This window comes from Homalodisca vitripennis, chromosome 8 (assembly GCF_021130785.1).
Source record: "Homalodisca vitripennis isolate AUS2020 chromosome 8, UT_GWSS_2.1, whole genome shotgun sequence".
Lineage (NCBI taxonomy): Eukaryota > Metazoa > Arthropoda > Insecta > Hemiptera > Cicadellidae > Homalodisca > Homalodisca vitripennis.
In genome coordinates, this window is record NC_060214.1 from 28,376,527 (window position 1) to 28,396,047 (window position 19,521).

At 29.3% G+C, this 19,521-nt stretch overlaps 1 protein-coding gene across 4 annotated transcripts in view; it reads left to right on the plus strand.

The window, feature by feature from the left end:
- LOC124367445 (P3 protein-like) overlaps window positions 1–17,163 on the plus strand; it is a 68,703-nt gene extending 51,540 nt beyond the window's left edge. For 3 of the 4 annotated variants that reach the window (XM_046824263.1, XM_046824264.1, XM_046824265.1), the window contains one exon: window positions 13,656–17,163. In XM_046824263.1, the coding sequence (XP_046680219.1) occupies window positions 13,656–13,819 (164 nt within the window). In that variant the 3' untranslated portion in view covers window positions 13,820–17,163. The remainder of the gene's footprint in view (window positions 1–13,655) is intronic. The other variant, XM_046824267.1, reaches the window with a different exon arrangement.
- The last annotated feature ends 2,358 nt before the right edge of the window (window positions 17,164–19,521 follow it).

Sequence of the window (19,521 nt, forward strand, 5' to 3'; positions counted from 1 at the left end):
TTTTGTTGGTGTGAAAATTAATGATAATGTATTGTTTTGCAAATCTCTATTTCTATTGACTGAATGTATATATGCACAGTAATATTGAAATGCAGTTCAGTTGTTTTACTATGTAATTGTTATAAAACATAGTTACAATTATTATAGTACTCATTTTATTCTAGTTAAAAAGTATGAAATTCAAATACAAGATAATGAGAATAAAAACATACAAATATGAAAAAGGGACACTAAAACTGACGTAAGGTGTGATAAATTTCAAATAAATTGGTTACAAATTTATTATAATTACAGAAAGTTATGGTTATTATAGTAGGCACAATAGTAGAATTATACTATTTAAACAATCATGAAATAATGATACAAAATAATGCCATGGTTGTGTAGTAAAATGAAAATGTTAATAAAATGGAATTTTATGAACAATGAATAATCATATTTAAAAAGTAGATAACCATGCACAGCAGTAAATAATAGCTGAGTATCAGTTTACAAACAAACTAAAACGTCTGAACAGCAATTAATTGATTGTGACAAAAGAATATTTCCGCTTAGAGTGACAGCTTGTTTGTGTGTCTGAATTTGTAAAACAAACAAAAACTGGAGCTGTGACTGTCACTGGATATTATGATGAGTCACGTTACACTGCCATACTAAAACACCAAAGAAGCGCCATTTCACATTCTGATGAACTTTTGTAGAACTGACATTAACATACATTGTTCTGGGATACCAAAATATATTTTTCTTAAAACGTTTTAGAGTGAGATTTAATCGAGATATTCCGCTTATAGTACAGTAGGTTGATAATAATGTTATTCTGTAAATTTTCTTAAAAGCTAGATTAGCTCTAGGCCTAATATACATAATGTCTAAATATAGCAATTTTCCTAGAATATTAAATATCTGCAACCATATGCTCTCACAGTTTGGTAGTTTAATCTCAAGTGTATGAATTCTTTTGCGTAAAATGTTGGCCTTCATGTGACAAAAATACGTCCTGGTTGCATTTAAATCATACTTATGTGAAAAAGATTCACCAGTGTGTATGTCAGTGTGTGCAAATCTGATTCTTGTTAAAGCTAATATATTGTAAATACTAACTTGGAATGTTATTTGAGAATAAATTTATTTTAGATTTGAGGCCACTTACATTCTGATAATAAATGCTAAAACTAATGGTGGGTTTACTCATACGAACATTATTAAAATGGGTAACAAGATTTTGTACATTTGCCATTGTTATACGTTACAAAAGGTACATATTTGTAAAACATATAATGATGGCAAGTGACTGAAATTCTGTTATCCTTTCAAACCTTCCATCACCAATAACAAACTTTAAATAAAGAGTTATTAGAATTATGAGAATTTATGAAACAACTAATTATAATAAAAATTAACAATATGTAAGAAATATTTTAACAATTAATATATACTCTCATAAGATTAACATTTAAACTTTGGAAGTCTGTGAGACAAAGGTCTATAGTAGGATATATTTCAAATCCACAAAAGGAATATTTAGTATGTATGAGCTATCGATTGATACCAATTGATACTATAACTATGTACAGTTTAAACTTTCTCCAAATCATCCTCTGTGAGAAATTGTTCAACAGCGAGTTTCCCTTATCCTTCCAAACGAAAATCAAGCAGTTAGATGGATAAAAACTCACAATTATTGAATTTTTTGAAATAATACAAATGTGATAAGGTTCTTTGGTTGTTGTACTATTGTCATTTATATATCTTAGCATATAAACGATTTATAATACAACGGACACACAGTTTATAAACAAAATACTTATAAAGTGTACTTTTATGGAAGTTATTATAAAAAATATATTTTGATAAAATAAAAAAAATTATATTCAGTGTAGTATTTAACTATTTTTTTCATATTTACGTTAAATATTTGCAAATTTTTCCACCTGTACTTTTGAAATTATTATTTTGGCATAAAAATTTGTTCACTTATTTGTCTTTTACAACATGAAAATATTGACAATTTCATGACAGTACAAATATTGAAAAATTAAATAATAATAATTAAAAAATACAATATGTATCTGAAATAAAATTAAGTTGTAAAATAAATTGTACTATTACATTGTAAAATATATAAAACCAAAATTTTTTTAACGCTGAAAATGGATTTTCATTTTGCAGTTAATTATGTATAGTAAACCAAACAGCTGTGAAAGCCTGGACTGAACCAACGGACCTCTCATGTCTGGCTAGTACAATCCTGACCCGAACTTTTAAAATGATTGAAGTAACGTTTCACTTAGGTTTTTACATGATATACAATATCCTGTCATACGTATGCACGTTCATAGACATTAATCTATAAATATCCGTGAACATTCCTCTGTGAATCTATACAGGGTGTTCTGAAAAAAGGTGCCCATAAGTCAGGGCGTGATTCCTCACATCAAAATAAGAAAAAAAGGTCTAATTAACATAGGTCCGAAAATGCTTAGTTACCAAGTTATACAGGGTGAAAGATTTCGTCTGAATTTCAGTTCCCCTGCTGCAACGAAGCCCTACGGGTATTTGTTGGCTGTTAATTAAGATGTACAATTTAGCGTACTTTATGTAAAATGAACTGAAAAATTGAATAAAACCGTTTCCAGACCTGTAGCTACAGTAATTTTTAAGATATGTGACGAAATACGCGAAACTTGGTCCCGAAAAACAAGTTACATTTAGGTTTGAAGCAGATTTACTATGTTAAATGTACAATAAACACAAAATATTTTTTCACGGTACTTGTAGAAAATTTAATTTTGAAGAGAAAGATGTAAAATAAGTCTATAATAGACAAACGCAAACTTTAAAAAATAATCCTTAATTACATACAAAACGCATGAAAAATAGACAAAATCTGTTAAGCTCTCTACAAATGTAATATTGAAATTAAAACAGCTGTTTTATTAAAATATTTGATTTGAGAAACAAAATAATTTCTATTTAAAACATATGTTTTAACAATGTAACATTGTTTATAATAATTTAAATAAACATTACAAGCAGCTATTTTTCCATTGCTCATTAAGTGCGTGTGTTGATCTGTACTTTAATACAAGTTAGTGCGAGTGCCGTTGAAGTTAATTTTTGATAGCTAATAATATCTTATTCATCATGGCAGGTAATATGAATATTATGTACACTAATGGTGAAATGGCAGACATGCATTTAATGTACGGTCTTGCACATTGCAACAGTCGTCAGGCTAGACGACTCTATCAGGAACATTTTCCTCATAGACAGTTACCGACTCATAAAATGTTTTCTTCCATTCATAGAAGGCTAAGCGAGACGGGAACCTTTAAATCTGGAAAAGTTGGTAGATCAGGACGGCCACGTACAACGTGTACAGCTGAATTGGAGGAGGGCGTGTTGGACGAAATAGAGAATCATCCTGGAAGAAGTACTAGAGAACTAGCCTTGGATTTCGGTGTTAGTAATTCAATTGTCTGGAAGATTTTACACGAGCAGCAGTTGCATTCTTATCACTATCAAAGGGTCCAGGCTCTTTTGCCTCGAGATTACTTTCCTCGTGTTCAGCTATGCCAATGGCTTATCCAAAGGTGCAGAAATCCACATTTTTTAAATTACATTATCTTTACTGATGAAGCAAAATTTTCAAGAATGGCTATTCTTAACACCCACAATACTCACATGTGGGCAATTGAAAATCCACGTGCTATTTCAGAGAACCGTCACCAATATCAGTTTTCTATAAACGTATGGGCTGCTATTCTGGGTGATAAAATTTTTATTAGTTTTTTACCTGATACGCTCAATGGTGAAAATTATTTACATTTCTTGACGACTAATCTGAATGAGTTACTCGAAGATGTGCCACTATACACACGCAACAACATGTGGTTCATGCAGGATGGAGCTCCAGCTCATTACACATTACAAGTAAGAGAATTTTTAAATGAAGCATATCCAAACAGATGGATTGGTCGAGGAGCCCCAGTAGCATGGCCTGCAAGGTCACCTGACCTCAATCCTCTAGACTTTTTCTTATGGGGACATTTAAAGACGCTTGTCTACGACTCGCCTGTGGATACCATAGAAGAGTTGCGAATAAGGATTGTTAACGGGATTCAAAGGATACGTGAGACACCTGGGATCTTCGAAAGAGTTCGGCAGTCTATGAGAAGACGGCTGGATGCTTGTATTTTGAATGAGGGGAAACATTTTGAACATCTACTGTGACGTGGTTAGTTTTTTAGGACAAGTGTAACTTTTTTGTTGAATGATAATTCAGATAACTTTTTTATGTATGATAATGTATGATTGTTAAAAATATTTACTTGATAAAAAATAATAGTAACTCATTAATTTGTTTTAATAAAACAGCTGTTTTAATTTCAATATTACATTTGTAGAGAGCTTAACAGATTTTGTCTATTTTTCATGCGTTTTGTATGTAATTAAGGATTATTTTTTAAAGTTTGCGTTTGTCTATTATAGACTTATTTTACATCTTTCTCTTCAAAATTAAATTTTCTACAAGTACCGTGAAAAAATATTTTGTGTTTATTGTACATTTAACATAGTAAATCTGCTTCAAACCTAAATGTAACTTGTTTTTCGGGACCAAGTTTCGCGTATTTCGTCACATATCTTAAAAATTACTGTAGCTACAGGTCTGGAAACGGTTTTATTCAATTTTTCAGTTCATTTTACATAAAGTACGCTAAATTGTACATCTTAATTAACAGCCAACAAATACCCGTAGGGCTTCGTTGCAGCAGGGGAACTGAAATTCAGACGAAATCTTTCACCCTGTATAACTTGGTAACTAAGCATTTTCGGACCTATGTTAATTAGACCTTTTTTTCTTATTTTGATGTGAGGAATCACGCCCTGACTTATGGGCACCTTTTTTCAGAACACCCTGTATATATTTGTGTTAATGCAGACCTTTAAAATAGGTACAAAGGAGACCCAGCATAAAAAATATTCAAATTCGATTTTAAATGGTTTGATATCTAGCTAGAGGTCCAAACATGGGTTTAGCTTTTCTCTCCTTACCCTTGGCCCTGGTGAGCGTGAGCAGTGGTATCTCTGGTAGATGAAGTTAGTGACTCGTTTATATAGAGTTTTCACTGCTGTAGCCCAGATCTTTTGCCTTGAGGTGGCACCTCTTGTCATCTTCATCAAGGACTTGTCAATGTCCAGTCTGCTGACAAGTGTAATTATAATTGCTCTTGGACCAGTGTCTTGGTTCTCCTCACCATTCTCTGCACTGTGTCCACCATACCAGTTGACCAGTCTGGAAACTGAATTGCTGATACTATTTTGTGCCGAACTTTCAAAACCTTTACCAAGGTGAATATACAACGCCTAACATTGTCTGTGGGGAAGTATGGAGTTTTGTGTCAGAGCTGTGAATATGAGTTTTCAGTAAAAGAGCGTACACCATCATACCTGGTGGTGTAATTCCATACACAGAAATGCAATAATAATGCAGGTTGAAAGGACAAGCATACTTCACTGTTGACTTGGTGGTCAGCTGTGTGGACAATGTTGCCAACTCAGTAAAAGGATGCAAAATTTCCGAGATTGAAAGATTCCTATTATAGCACAACTGATGTAGTGCTTTGTATTACTGGATTGCCTGCTGAGTCATATCTTTTAAGGCATCAACTTATATTGCAAACCGATGTACAATTATATTGTTAATTGTAGTGGATTTATGTATTCCTTCTTTGTAGTGACCACTGTATATTTTTAGTTATATAATGACTACACGCACCACTGTAGAGTAAGATTTTTTAAATATATGCTTGTTACACATAGATGCTAATAGACTAAGTTCAATAATATATATATATATATATATATATATATATATATATATAAGTAGATATGAATGTGGGGTTTCTAGACCACTTTTGGGACAGACAGTAAATCAATAGAAATTCCTGTTTAAAGGACAATAAACGAATCTGTAAAATCAAACAGTAATGGAAAATACTGTTTAAAGGACAATAAACGAATCTGTAAAATCAAACAGTAACTCACGAATGAAAAATTAACCGAATCTATAGCTGTTTGCTTCTACTTTCTTAAGGTGTCTATTGGAAACTTCTGCTTCGAATCAATCTATTGGAAATGATCTCATATCTGCTTCAAATCAACGAAAATTCTGTTGTAAATATATTAAAATCTTAATGAAAAATCTATTGCCAATGTTCTTATATCTGTTTTGAATAAACGGAAATTGTGTGGTAAATATATTAAAATCTTAATAAAAAATCTCTGAAATGGAATGAAAAATCAAGAAATCTAAAATTTTACTGAATTTCTCTAATATCGTTCTTAATCACATCATATGATAAAAATTTCTCAGAAACAACAACAACATAACAAATCGCGTTTGTAACAGCATTTTGAAAATCCATATTGATAATTATATCGTTCTTTGAAGCAGAAATATTTGTCAAACTCTTTGTTGTATCAATGACATAAATAGGTCTATTCGCTAAAAATTCTTTAGGATTATAATACATTTCCATATTTTTGTAGTAAACTTTCTTAAAATCTTGATACATCTGATACATGATTCTGAGAAGACCTCCTGAAATGTTTAAATTTTGTAATTCATCTGGATAATAAGAACCGTTCAATTTTACTCTGATATTTTTTACATTCAAACTATCAAACTTTGAAGGATTTTTCTCTTGATTATTCTGTCTATCTGTTTGAAAACCTATAATAACAAACTTAGGATTGAAGATATTTCTATAAATATTTGTGATATCGAACGAATAAGTTGTTCCGGAAATACCTTTTTGCTCAATACATTGCCAATCTAGAAAATTAAACATAATGTTTTGAGATTTTGTAATTTCATCAATCAACTGAATTTTACTCGTGGTTTTGTAATAAATCATCGGAACTCTAATGAAAAACTCGTTAATTGTAATTTTGCCATCAACAGGCATAACATTTCCAGTTGCAGTCTTCAGAATCACATCATCGTCTTCAGCTCTTATGAAACTAATGTAAAATCCACCTTTATAGATTGGAAAATTTACATTTTCAAAGAATCCTAAGCCGAAATGTGCTAAATCACCGACCGCTTCAAATTGTCCAAATTTAAAAGTTGATTCAAAACTGTTTGAAAATACATCACTTTTGGAATAACAAATGGTTCCTTTAATAGTGCTTAATTGGCCACAGTTTTCGACTTCTTCTATCAATTTATTGTGTTTTCTTACTTCAATCTTAGAAAATAAAAACGGTATAAAATTATCGATTAATCTAACATTATCAGTTCCAAGATATGCTTGACCATCTTGTTTTGTTAAAGTTCCAGAAATATAAAACTGGAAGTTAGACGAGCAAAAATTATCTCCAAAATCAATATTAAACTCAGTTCTTTTATTCGGTTCATTCAAATGTTGTTTACTAATTGGATAGAAATTTTTAAACTCCGCCCTTTCAATATCGCCTGAATACTTTTTGTAGTCCACCATTTAATAAGAGAAAATTTCAAAATTCTTTTACGAAAATTTTAATCATGTATAAATCGATAAGAAAAGATAAAATTCAAACTATTATCTACATTTTGAATAATTTCTGTTTTAATTTGTGTTCCAAATACGTCAAAAATATTTTGTGAATCCATATTTATTAAGTAATAATTTGTTGACAACTTCTTTAAAATCTTTACCATTACTCAGTTCATTCAAAACAAAAACACATAAATGACCACAAATTGGGGGATCTTTATAATCTTGAATCTGAGAATCATTGTAGTAGACGCTTGATTTTTTCAAATATTGGATCAATTCTATAGGTGGTTTGTCCTCAATTCTTCCATACGAATCAAAATAACATGCATTCTTATCATTTTTATAATAACAAATCCAATGCGTTCCACCTCCCATAATCGAGTCTAAATTCACAATTCCACATTCAAATTTCTTAACTTTTTCAGGTAATGTATCTCTCATGAAGATTCCTCTAAAATGTTTAATATTTTTGCAGATTTCTTCCAATTCCCCGAATGTTAAAGGTTTGATTTCAAATTTTTTTTAATGTTTGATTTCACGTAATTCAAAGTTTTTTCATCTAATCCAGATCCTGTAACATCTTCCAACTTTTTATCTAACCAATTTAAAATGTTTCGAACAATAGGAATCACATCTTTTTTAACGATTGGAGCAGCTTTACGAACATAAGGAACAACATTTTTAACAACTGGAATATTTTCTCCAAAATTTAATAAATCTTTCAAAAGTCCACCATTTTTAAGTTCTTTCAACTGATTATAAGAAAATTCTATTCTGGTTCCTTTATTGTTTTTCTTATGTTTTTCGAGTTTATTGTATTGTCTATTTGTTAAAAATATCTTATCTTCGCCATTTTTTAGTTGATCTATTTTAAATTGAATACTAACGGGTATTTTTTTCTTAAAAGCGGATTTTATTTTTTCTTTCTGATTTTTGCTGAAATTTACGTTCACCTCCATTTATATAGTTAAAATTTCAAGTTCTCTTTGATTCCCATTCCTAGTTTTCTCTTCAAAAACATTGCTCCAGCTGTTGGGAGCGCAACAAATCTTTCACCTAAACTAGCATCTTTTGATAAAAATCTATCCATTGCCTTATCTTGCAAAACTTTATCTGCTATATGTCTGGAATTTGTGTCTCTATGTTTTGCATAAAAAATATCGTGTTCCATAGCAGCTTGATCTAATTTATTTATACCAGGATCTCCTCTTTTTAGTCTTTTTTCGAGTTTTGTGCCAGGCCCCAGATACTGATAAGTTGGTATGTGTAATTCAAAAGGTAAATTGTTGATAAAATCATTCAAAAGTCCACTACCCTCAATCATAGATGAACTTATTGCCGGCAAAATTCGTTTTAAATATTTAATTCCATCAGGTTTTTCAATCATTTCATCAAGTTTGTTCGAAATAAAATCCTTAATTGCTTTCTTTTCGTTCAAAAAATTGTTGTTTCCAGCCTTTTCTTGAGCATAAATATAATTTATAATTCCATCGAGTTTTGTCAAATCGTCGATATATCTGTACTCAATCTTATTATCACTGTATTTTCTTATACCTGATCCTTCGATTCGTTTTTCCCAAATTGGTTTAATTAAGTTCATATATTTTTTACCTCTACTTGACTTAGGCTTCTTAGTAGATGGATCATTATTTTTGTAAATTGAGTCAGATTCCCATAAAATTTCTGTATACTTTTTCAAATCTTCTTCAGAATAAAAATTATCTTTTGGAGCGTCATAGTTTGTTAATAATCTCCATAAACCTTGAGTTCCTTCATATGTTTTTTCATTAATAATGATATCATTATGTTCAAAATTAACGGGTAAATTTCCAATCATAAAACTTCTCTTTTTTCTGTCCCAATACAAACCAAATTTATCATCCTTTGCTCTAGGAAGAAATTTTTTACCAATTTCACCAATTATTATATCCGTTGTTCCAGGACTTATTGGTTCAACTATGGTAGAGTCTTCAATGATTCGAGGTCTAAATGGTGTTGAAGATGGTAATTTTGGCAATTCAAACTCTTCCACTTCAGATTCTGGAATTGAAATATCGGCAAATTGTCGTACAACTGGAACCAAATTCATCAAATTTTGATTATCACTTAAAACATTTTCAATTTTGCCCTCAACGTTTTTTATTGCAGAAGTTACAGGTTGATTGATTTTTTGAATAAATTCTTGTTCTTTTTCATCAATTCGAATCTGTTCTTTAAATTCTTTGATTAATTTCTTTTCGATTTGATCAAGTTTTTTCGCTTCTTCAGAAGTTACGTTCACCATTTAATTAGAAAAATTTTGAAACGTGAACGTGGAACGTAAAACGTGGAACGTAAAAACGTGAACACGAAACGTAAAACATGAACGTGAAACACGAACGTGAAACGTAAACACGACCGTGGAACATGAACGTGGAACGTAAAAACGTGAACGTGGAACGTAAAACCGTGAACGTGGAACGTAAAACGTGAACAGATTTACCGTTTTTCAGTTGTTTTCATAATGTAAATAAAAATTAAAGATAATATAAAAATAGTTGTAACAAATATTTTATCAAGTAGATTTGTCAGACCACTGAGCAGCATTTATGTTAGAAAATTTATTCAAATATTTTCCATTTTAGTTAAAAAACCGTAGTCTTCTTTCCAAATTTTATCACACAACTCAATAAAGTGGTTAAAACTCATATCAGATCCCACATAATTGTTATAAATCTTTCTGGAATAATGATCATCTTGTTTAAAAACACACAACATATTCAAATTATTTCTTATAACTTGTTTATCAACCTTTGAAAAGCATTGAGAAAGATAGATACAAGATATGTTTTTGTGACGAGACATTACGAAATATTCTTTAATAACGTCTTGATTTTCTAAAATACAATCATCGAAAACGATTAAAGAATTTGGTTTACATTCGCTTAAGTGAACTATGTCCTCAGAAGCATTATAAAAATGTGATATTTCTTTGCTTAAGTTCTTCTCAATATTTTCAAATCTTTCTTGTAATTTTTTATAGGCGTCTTGTTCTAAAGATTTACTAAAAACATACAAATTGGAATAAGGAATCAACCTATTGTAGATAAAATTCAATAATAAAGTTGTTTTTCCACATCCACTTGAACCAACAATTAACAATCTGATTGGTTGATCTTTCTTATTTTCTTCAAACGTTTAGAGTTTTATCTGATCTTTTTGCTTTAAAAATTTCTCCATTTAAATAGCGAAAATGAAGCTGTTCAAGTTGACTTCAGAAAGCTCTCAATTATTTTTAAACTTGGAACATCCTATTCATTTAGAGGAAGAATCAAATTATTTCATCGGTTTAAGCGGTTTTTATTCTGACAATTTTGTAATAAATATTAGTGAAAGTTCTCCTTATTGTATAGGATTTAGTGAGAAGAACGTAACAAAATATTATGGTTTAAACAAAGGATATTATACTTTCGATCAAATAAAAAATTCCCTTAAAAATTATCTGAAAACATTCAAACAATCAGATAAATCTTTAAACTTTGACGAAAACAAGTTTGAAATGCAAAAAAATTATCTCTCTAATAAAATTCAAATAAAATCACCAGTAAGAATAATGTTTTCAGCAATTATTGTAGATTTATTAGGGTTTGTTCAAGAAACTATTGAGCCAAATCAGGTATATTTAGGAAATAAAACGCCAAAATTTAGACCGTTCGATGTAATTGAAGTGCACTGCAATCTCGTTGAACCTAGTTTTGAAAATCATACCGAACATTTACACAAAGAATCTGAAATTTTGTACACTTTTTTCCCAAATGTTGCTTATGGATCAAAAATCAGTGAAAAACCGAATGAAATCGATTATATTCCAATTAGAAAAAATATTAAAAGAATTCAAAAAATCGTTCTAACTATACAAGACTCTGAGGGAAATTTATTAAATAATGAGAGTAAAACAACAATATATTTAAGATTGTCGAAAGAATGATGAATCAAGGGGGGAACGAATCGTTCTTACCTTCAAACTTTCAAAAAAACACCGTTTTTATCAATGAATCTGGCCTTTATTCTCGAAATAAAAATGTTTCTATCTAAATGGAGACAGTTGTAGATCTAATAAATAATCAACTCAAATTCAATAATACAGAAATTTTTACAATTGTTGACGAAAATAACGAAATTTGGTTCAAAGCAAAAGATGTTGCAGAAATTTTAGAATATGAAAACACGAGGCAAGCTATCATAAATAATGTCGATAATGATGATAAAAACAACTTTTGAATGTATAAATTACAGGAGTCTATCCCATAGACCCCAAGAAACAAGGGGCTATTCGAATGGCCCCTTAACAATCTTCATCCTGACACTGTTTTTATCAATGAATCTGGACTTTACGATGAAAATGTTTCTAAATTTTATTAAACTCTAGAATTATGATATTTTGTCTGTAAATGTTTTTGAAGATAAGGTAACCATATTTCTTTACAAACGCAACATTTTTTTCTCTTCTAACGTTAATTTTTCTATTTTATCGTATAATTCTCTCTCATATTTACTACGACAAACTTTACAATAATAGTATAATCCACCTTTGCTTCTTTTATCTTGAGAAAACTTCGACAAATCTTTAAATTCTTGACACTTTATACATTTCTTTTGAGCCTCCATTTATATACAAAAAATTATAGCTTTGACTTCCTCAATTCATATTCGTAAAAACTTCCACTTATTTCTTCATTGTTTAAATCTTTTATACTATAAGTTACAGGATCTGTGTTATTAATTTGATAAATCACAAAGATTTCTCTTGACCAATTGTTCTTATATTTGTTCGAAAATGTTGTTTTTTTACTAACAATTCTTACATGATCATTGACTTTAAATTTAGTTTTCGTGTGAATTTCTGGTGGAACATGGAATGGAGCTACTAAAGGAATTAAATGAGGTTGGTGATTTAAAGTTCAAAGAATATAAGAAATTAATGGAATTAGAAGAAAATAAGAAGTATAAAATTGTGACATTGGATAAAATGAAAGATAAATTCGGGCTTACAATCATAGCAGAATTAGAAGATTTCAAAGTACATTTGCCAAATAGATTTTTGACTGTTTTGGATGAAAAAAAGATTAAAGAATTGAATAAAAATGATAAATTACACTTCATTGTTACTGGGAAAAAGACTATTAAAGATAAAGAATGTGTTACTATCAATTTTGTAGAATAGAAGATTTTTCGTTAATTCGTAGCAGACATTTCCGATAGATTGATTTGACAGCTCTAGAAAGTAGAAGCAAACAGCTATAGATTCGGTAATCTTTCATTCGTGAGTTACTGTTTGATTTTACAGATTCGTTTATTGTCCTTTAAACAGTATTTTCCATTACTGTTTGATTTTACAGATTCGTTTATTGTCCTTTAAACAGGAATTTCTATTGATTTACTGTCTGTCCCAAAAGTGGTCTAGAAACCCCACATTCATATCTACTTATATATATATATATATATATATATTTATATATATATATATATATATATAAATAACTAAAAATATATAATATTTTATATATAACTAAAAATATTATATAACTAGTTATATAATAACTAAAAATAAGAATATATATATATATATATATATATATATATATATATATATATATATATATATATATACTTATTAAATGTTTAAAGAATGAAGTACAATCGTTGAGATTTTTTTCTGAACAAACTATAAAAGTATCTAAAAAGTGTTCATATATGTATTAATTATATAAGTCATCTCCCATACTTTTACAACTAAAAAGAAAGCTGTAAAAGTGCACGAGGCTTAACATTGTTGTTCTTATGGGCCTACAATTAAGATGGCCATCAGTGCATTTTAGAATAATTGAGACTGTCTTGAAGTTGTTTGCATCCCGGAGCAAAACAAGACCAGCGTAGGTAAAGATGTCTATTGTCTATTGATGTTACCTGAAATTTTTAACAAATCTTTTTGGTTGTATTTTGGTATGAAAATATTCTTTTATTTTGTTAACGTTTGTGAAAATTGGAAAAACATGTTCTTTCGTACAGACTAGATTTAAAAGGCGGTTGTTACAGTGGAATAATCTCTCTTGTGTTGTCGATGTACAGTGGTACCAGTGGCAGTGGCAGTCATGTCACCAGTGCCCCTACTGACGCTGTATACTCTGCAGCGATTGGTCGGTTGCTTCAGCCCACAGACCTCCAAGTCTCTGTTGCACACGCCCATCGACGAGTTTACCAGTGTCCCCTCTCTCGCCGAGAACGTGCCATAACATGCCAACCATGACTGTGGCCTAATTTGTAGCAGATCTGTAGCATTATTAGGTATAGCAGAGTCTTTATTTAAGAAGTAAAGTATTTGATTTTAAGCTTTATGGCTGTGTTATAAGTTACTACGATGTGACGTACAGGTTGTTTGTTTTAATTGTCTTTTCACATTGTGAAATAAAACCTTAAACAAGTTTAAATAATATGAAATTAAAGCAGTTTATTTCATAAATGAAACTTCTTTAGTTTGTTCAGTTTCTTTTTTTCTGGTAATCGTGATTTACCAATTTATTAATTTGTGTACTTGAAATATTTTATGTTTTAAGACAGATTTTTTAGCTTCTTGGCAAGCATATTTTCGTTTATATTATGTTTTTGAAAACATATTACATTATCATTGTTACTGATATATAATTTGGCAATAAACAGCTGTTTTCAGCAGAAGTCTTAACTAGTTTCAGCCTTCAGTGCTCAAACCCCAAAAAGGAAACAAAAGTTCCAGTTTTGTTTAGATGGATTAATTGGTTTATTGACATATAGTAGGTTAGCAACTGTTTTTCCTTATCAGCTCTTTTATTTATATTCATATTTGTGTTAATTTTATGATGTACGCAGGTAAAAATATTTTTTTGGATAGAAATTCTATGATTATCAGTTTTTGGGAATCTAGAAATGAAAATAAATTGATTAGTCCTTTTTATAGAGTACATTTTTTAATTAAATAACAGTATTTTTGTTTGTTTGGTTGTAGTAATAATTGAAAAGTAAATGAATGTCAAAAGAGACGGGTAGGTTTGGGTTTTTTAGTTAGGTCAGGTTACATTATCTACAGGTTAGGAGTTTTGTTACAGCTCAAAGTTCATCACCACTGTTCACTAGTTTTCCTTATTATGAGCGATCTTGCCTGTTTTCTGATAAAATGAAATGTTATGAATTGTAAAAAATAATTATCTAACATTTGTACAAAATTATAAGAATAAGAATTTTATAATTCTTTGTTACAAATATAATTGAAAAAGAAGTATGACCAATTGAGTAACTATAACGCCAATTAATAGGCATTTAAAAAATAAGAAAAGCCCATTAACTTTGGGAATTGTACTTTTTGCACACTTTTACCTCTAAAGTTTCATTGTTCAACAAATAGGATTGGAGTTAGGGTTATATACCATTTTTTGTACTTTGTTTTGAGTTGTATTTGAAATTTTGAATAATTATTATGTTTAGTATAAAAACCAATATTTATTATTAGAATTCTTTATAGCTACGAATCTTGTTCAAGATAAATTGAATTCACAATTTGTACTATTTTAATATTCAAAAGTGTAATTCATTTTAATAATTTATTTAACAACTGACAAGTTTATTATATATTTATATTTTACCACAGCAAATAGGTATCAAGACTTTCTTATTTTGGACTTAATAAACAACTATTTAGTTTAAAAACATAATAAAACTTTCCTTAGAAGTTGATTGAATCCAATTAATTTGTCTATTGTTAATGTAATCTTTATAACCATTTTTAAAGGAGAAATTTATATTGTTAATAAGTGAACTATGTGCTAATTATACATGGTGTTGAGTCACATTATGATAGGCCTACTTCTAATTCCTGAATTGACTTACTGTCATACATCTGTTTTATTAGAATTTTGGTAGTTGGATCAAATAAAACACAAATTTTGTACAGTTTTTAAATAAATTAATCTTGTAATCAACAAAGAGAATATTCAACCTTTACTCAAATCTGATTAAAATAAAAATTTAAAAACCTGCTCTCTCTCAATAATAAAATGAAATATTATTCATTATATTGATTTATGTTTATATGTGCCATTTGGTTAAATTGTTATACATGCCATTCACATTTCTGTCCATCAAAAACCGGCCTAATCACAAGAATGGTGTTTAAAATGAAGATATTTGTGTTATTTCATTGTACTAGTTTTGAAAAAAAAATAAACACAGAAATGTAACAAAACAATCACACTGAATTAGTCGTGGTGTTCCATCATCCAGTTTTTTTATATGTCAAGTGTGGTGAAGTATTATGGATCTGTGATCCCCAATAGCTATATGCAATAGGTACAAAATATGCTGTTTGTCTTAAGTACAAAATACTATCCGAGCCATCAACTTTAGCTTTAGCAGAAATTTAACCCTTTCAGTGCCGCAGTATTACACTCACATAGGTTGTGCAAAATTGTTTTATAAAACAATCGGTACTACAGCTACATTTTGTTTATTATTTAAATTTACTGATGTTCCCGAGAGTTAAAATTTTGTTCCACGGACGTTCCAAATTATATTATATGTAATGTTTTTTTGTTTGGTATACTAGTTCACATGAATGTGACACTAACCATTTGTATTTTTCATCCCAAAATATAAAATAGTTTACAACTATTTTATAATGATCTATGATCAAATGTTAAACTACCTTTTTGTTGCTAAAAGATGTTATAATGAACGTTATACAATGTTTGCAATAACAAACCTAAGGTTTAACCTATTTTCAGTAGATTTATTTATTTATTGTTGAAGTCCTAAGTATTTTACAATCATTGTTTATTCTTAATGATTTGTATAAATATTATATTGAAGAAATTTTTGTTTAATCACTATGACGTCTAAGTTTAGTACAGCTATTGATCGCTCAATGTGAACATCATAATGTAAAATTACACTCTTGATAATAATTTTTCATTTTGTAAGTGAATTAAATTTTCAATAGAATTTTATGTTTAATTTATCAGTTATTTATTCTTTAAAAAAAATGCCCGAAAATCGGGGAGAAGGGAATTAATTATATTAGGCAAAACAGTTATCTAAATTGTGGAATTGTTAAAACATATTTAAAATAGAATTTTTATTTTCACTATTACACAACAAAACAAAATTATGAAGAAACCTTTACTATTATTCACAAACAAACTGTTCTACACATTTTTTAAACACTTACGCATTTAGATGAAACTGCTTGCCATATAACATGTGGAATATCTGCAGTACAGAAAGAGTTAAATGTAGTTATCTTCCATGTTACAAGTACATAATACATTTATGTATCCCACATAACATGACATGTGGAATATCTGCAGTACAGAAAGGGTTAAATGTAGTTATCTTCCATGTTACAAGTACATAATACATTTATGTATCCCACATAACATGACATGTGGAATATCTGCAGTACAGAAAGGGTTAAATGTAGTTATCTTCCATGTTACAAGTACATAATACATTTATGTATTCCACATAACATGACATGTGGAATATCTGCAGTACAGAAAGGGTTAAATGTAGTTATCTTCCATGTTACAAGTACATAATACATTTATGTATTCCCACATAACATGACATGTGGAATATCTGCAGTACAGAAAGAGTTAAATGTAGTTATCTTCCATGTTACAAGTACATAATACATTTATGTATTCCCACATAACATGACATGTGGAATATCTGCAGTACAGAAAGAGTTAAATGTAGTTATCTTCCATGTTGTACATAATACATTTATGTATTTTGACATGTATGCAGTACATGTAGTTATCTTCCATGTTACAAGTACATAATACATTTATGTATTCCACATAACATGACATGTACAATACTGAGTACATGTGGAATATCTGCAGTACAGAAAGGGTTAAATGTAGTTATCTTCCATGTTACAAGTACATAATACATTTATGTATTCCACATAACATGACATGTGGAATATCTGCAGTACAGAAAGGGTTAAATGTAGTTATCTTCCATGTTACAAGTACATAATACATTTATGTATTCCACATAACATGACATGTGGAATATCTGCAGTACAGAAAGGGTTAAATGTAGTTATCTTCCATGTTACAAGTACATAATACATTTATGTATTCCACATAACATGACATGTGGAATATCTGCAGTACAGAAAGGGTTAAATGTAGTTATCTTCCATGTTACAAGTACATAATACATTTATGTATCCCACATAACATGACATGTGGAATATCTGCAGTACAGAAAGGGTTAAATGTAGTTATCTTCCATGTTACAAGTTGATCCAAATAGTCCTGTAATTATCATCTACTAGTTAATGCAATATTGGTGGCAGAGCCATATGAAAGTAACCCCATAAGGTTGTGACTGAATGTATTCATTGCATTATCCCTTAGAGATTGTAACCTGACCCTTGTCACAGGTAGAAATCGGTGCCGGGGGTGTCATTCCGTCTGAACAAGAGCACTTTACAGCATTATATATATTTAAATGACATTTCCTTTTTTTATTGAATGTTACCGTTGCGTTACCACATAAGAGGTATACCTGGAATAGAATGCCAAACTCGGTTTTTTTCTTACCAGAAGATTGGAAATGGTCCTAGGAACTGATAGGTTGTAAAACCTGAGGCTCACATCTTTAAGATCTGAATTATTTATGATGTTTTTGCTTATCTAAAAGTTGATGCTAATAATTTCAGAAAGTTACATTTGCATTGTATTTTGTATTGTTTTTTATGTAAAATTTAAACTTAATTACGAACTACTTACAAATAATTGTTTTTAAATCATAAAGAATGTATATTGATATTTAATAGATTGTTGTAAAACAATACTTTCAAAACACATTCATTTTATCAATTGTGTTTCAAATCTGATTCCATCAATTAAAATTAACTGAAATTAAAGAAATCAAGAGATATATAATTTAAATGCTGGTTGTTTGTTAAGAATTCTTTAAATATATAATATAATATTTAACACAAGAGTTATAAATACATACATACATACAACATATATATGTATGCCTTAACAGTCTATACTAGTTTGTTGACAATGTTCAAAATTATACCTCAGAGGCAATCCATTACACAATACAAGATTAATAAGTAACATAAAACTAATGTCACTAATATAAGATTACCGATAAATAGATGCATACAGAATGAAAAAAAAAAAACAAATGTAATTGTTATGAAAAAATTGTTAATAGAATAAAAGAATTTTATAAGTAAATTATAAAAAACTCACGTTGATGAACAATTTGATATAGTAATGATTTGAAATTATATTCAATATACTTATATTAGTTTATATTCTTTTGTATTTTAAAATCTTTCTACTTATTATTTTATTATATTGTACTTTAAGGTTGTAAAACATTTGACGAAAGTCGGGTTTGTAAAGGCTTACCAGCAAGTCTATAGATATACCAATAAGGGGACCAAAATATGTATCTTGTATAAAAGTATCTGGCCAGTTTCATAATGTACTACTTAATAATGGAGGTGACCTACAGTGAAATCTCAAATTTAATATCAGTTAAGTGTTAATAATAATAAAAGAAATCTAAAAGGTAGGTTTTTTGTACTTGAAATGTGCAACAAACACTATGGAAGTTTATTCCAATTGAGAGTTTTATATTAGTTTCTTGGTATTTATGATGCAATTAAAGTGTTATTTTATAACAAAGTGCAAATTATTTTGCATGGATAAATTGCGTCTTGTTCTTTTTTATGACTGTCAGTTACATTACTTAAAATAAAAATGTTCGTAGCCTACTTCCACGGTCTATGCCTGTGAAGCGTTATAATCAGTAAATTATACCGGTTAAATTATAATTTTTAAGAGTGCAGCATAGATATTTTTGTTGAATGATGCAACAATATTCTGTCATGTTCTTCTATAACTAAGGGACAAAAATTTATAATAAA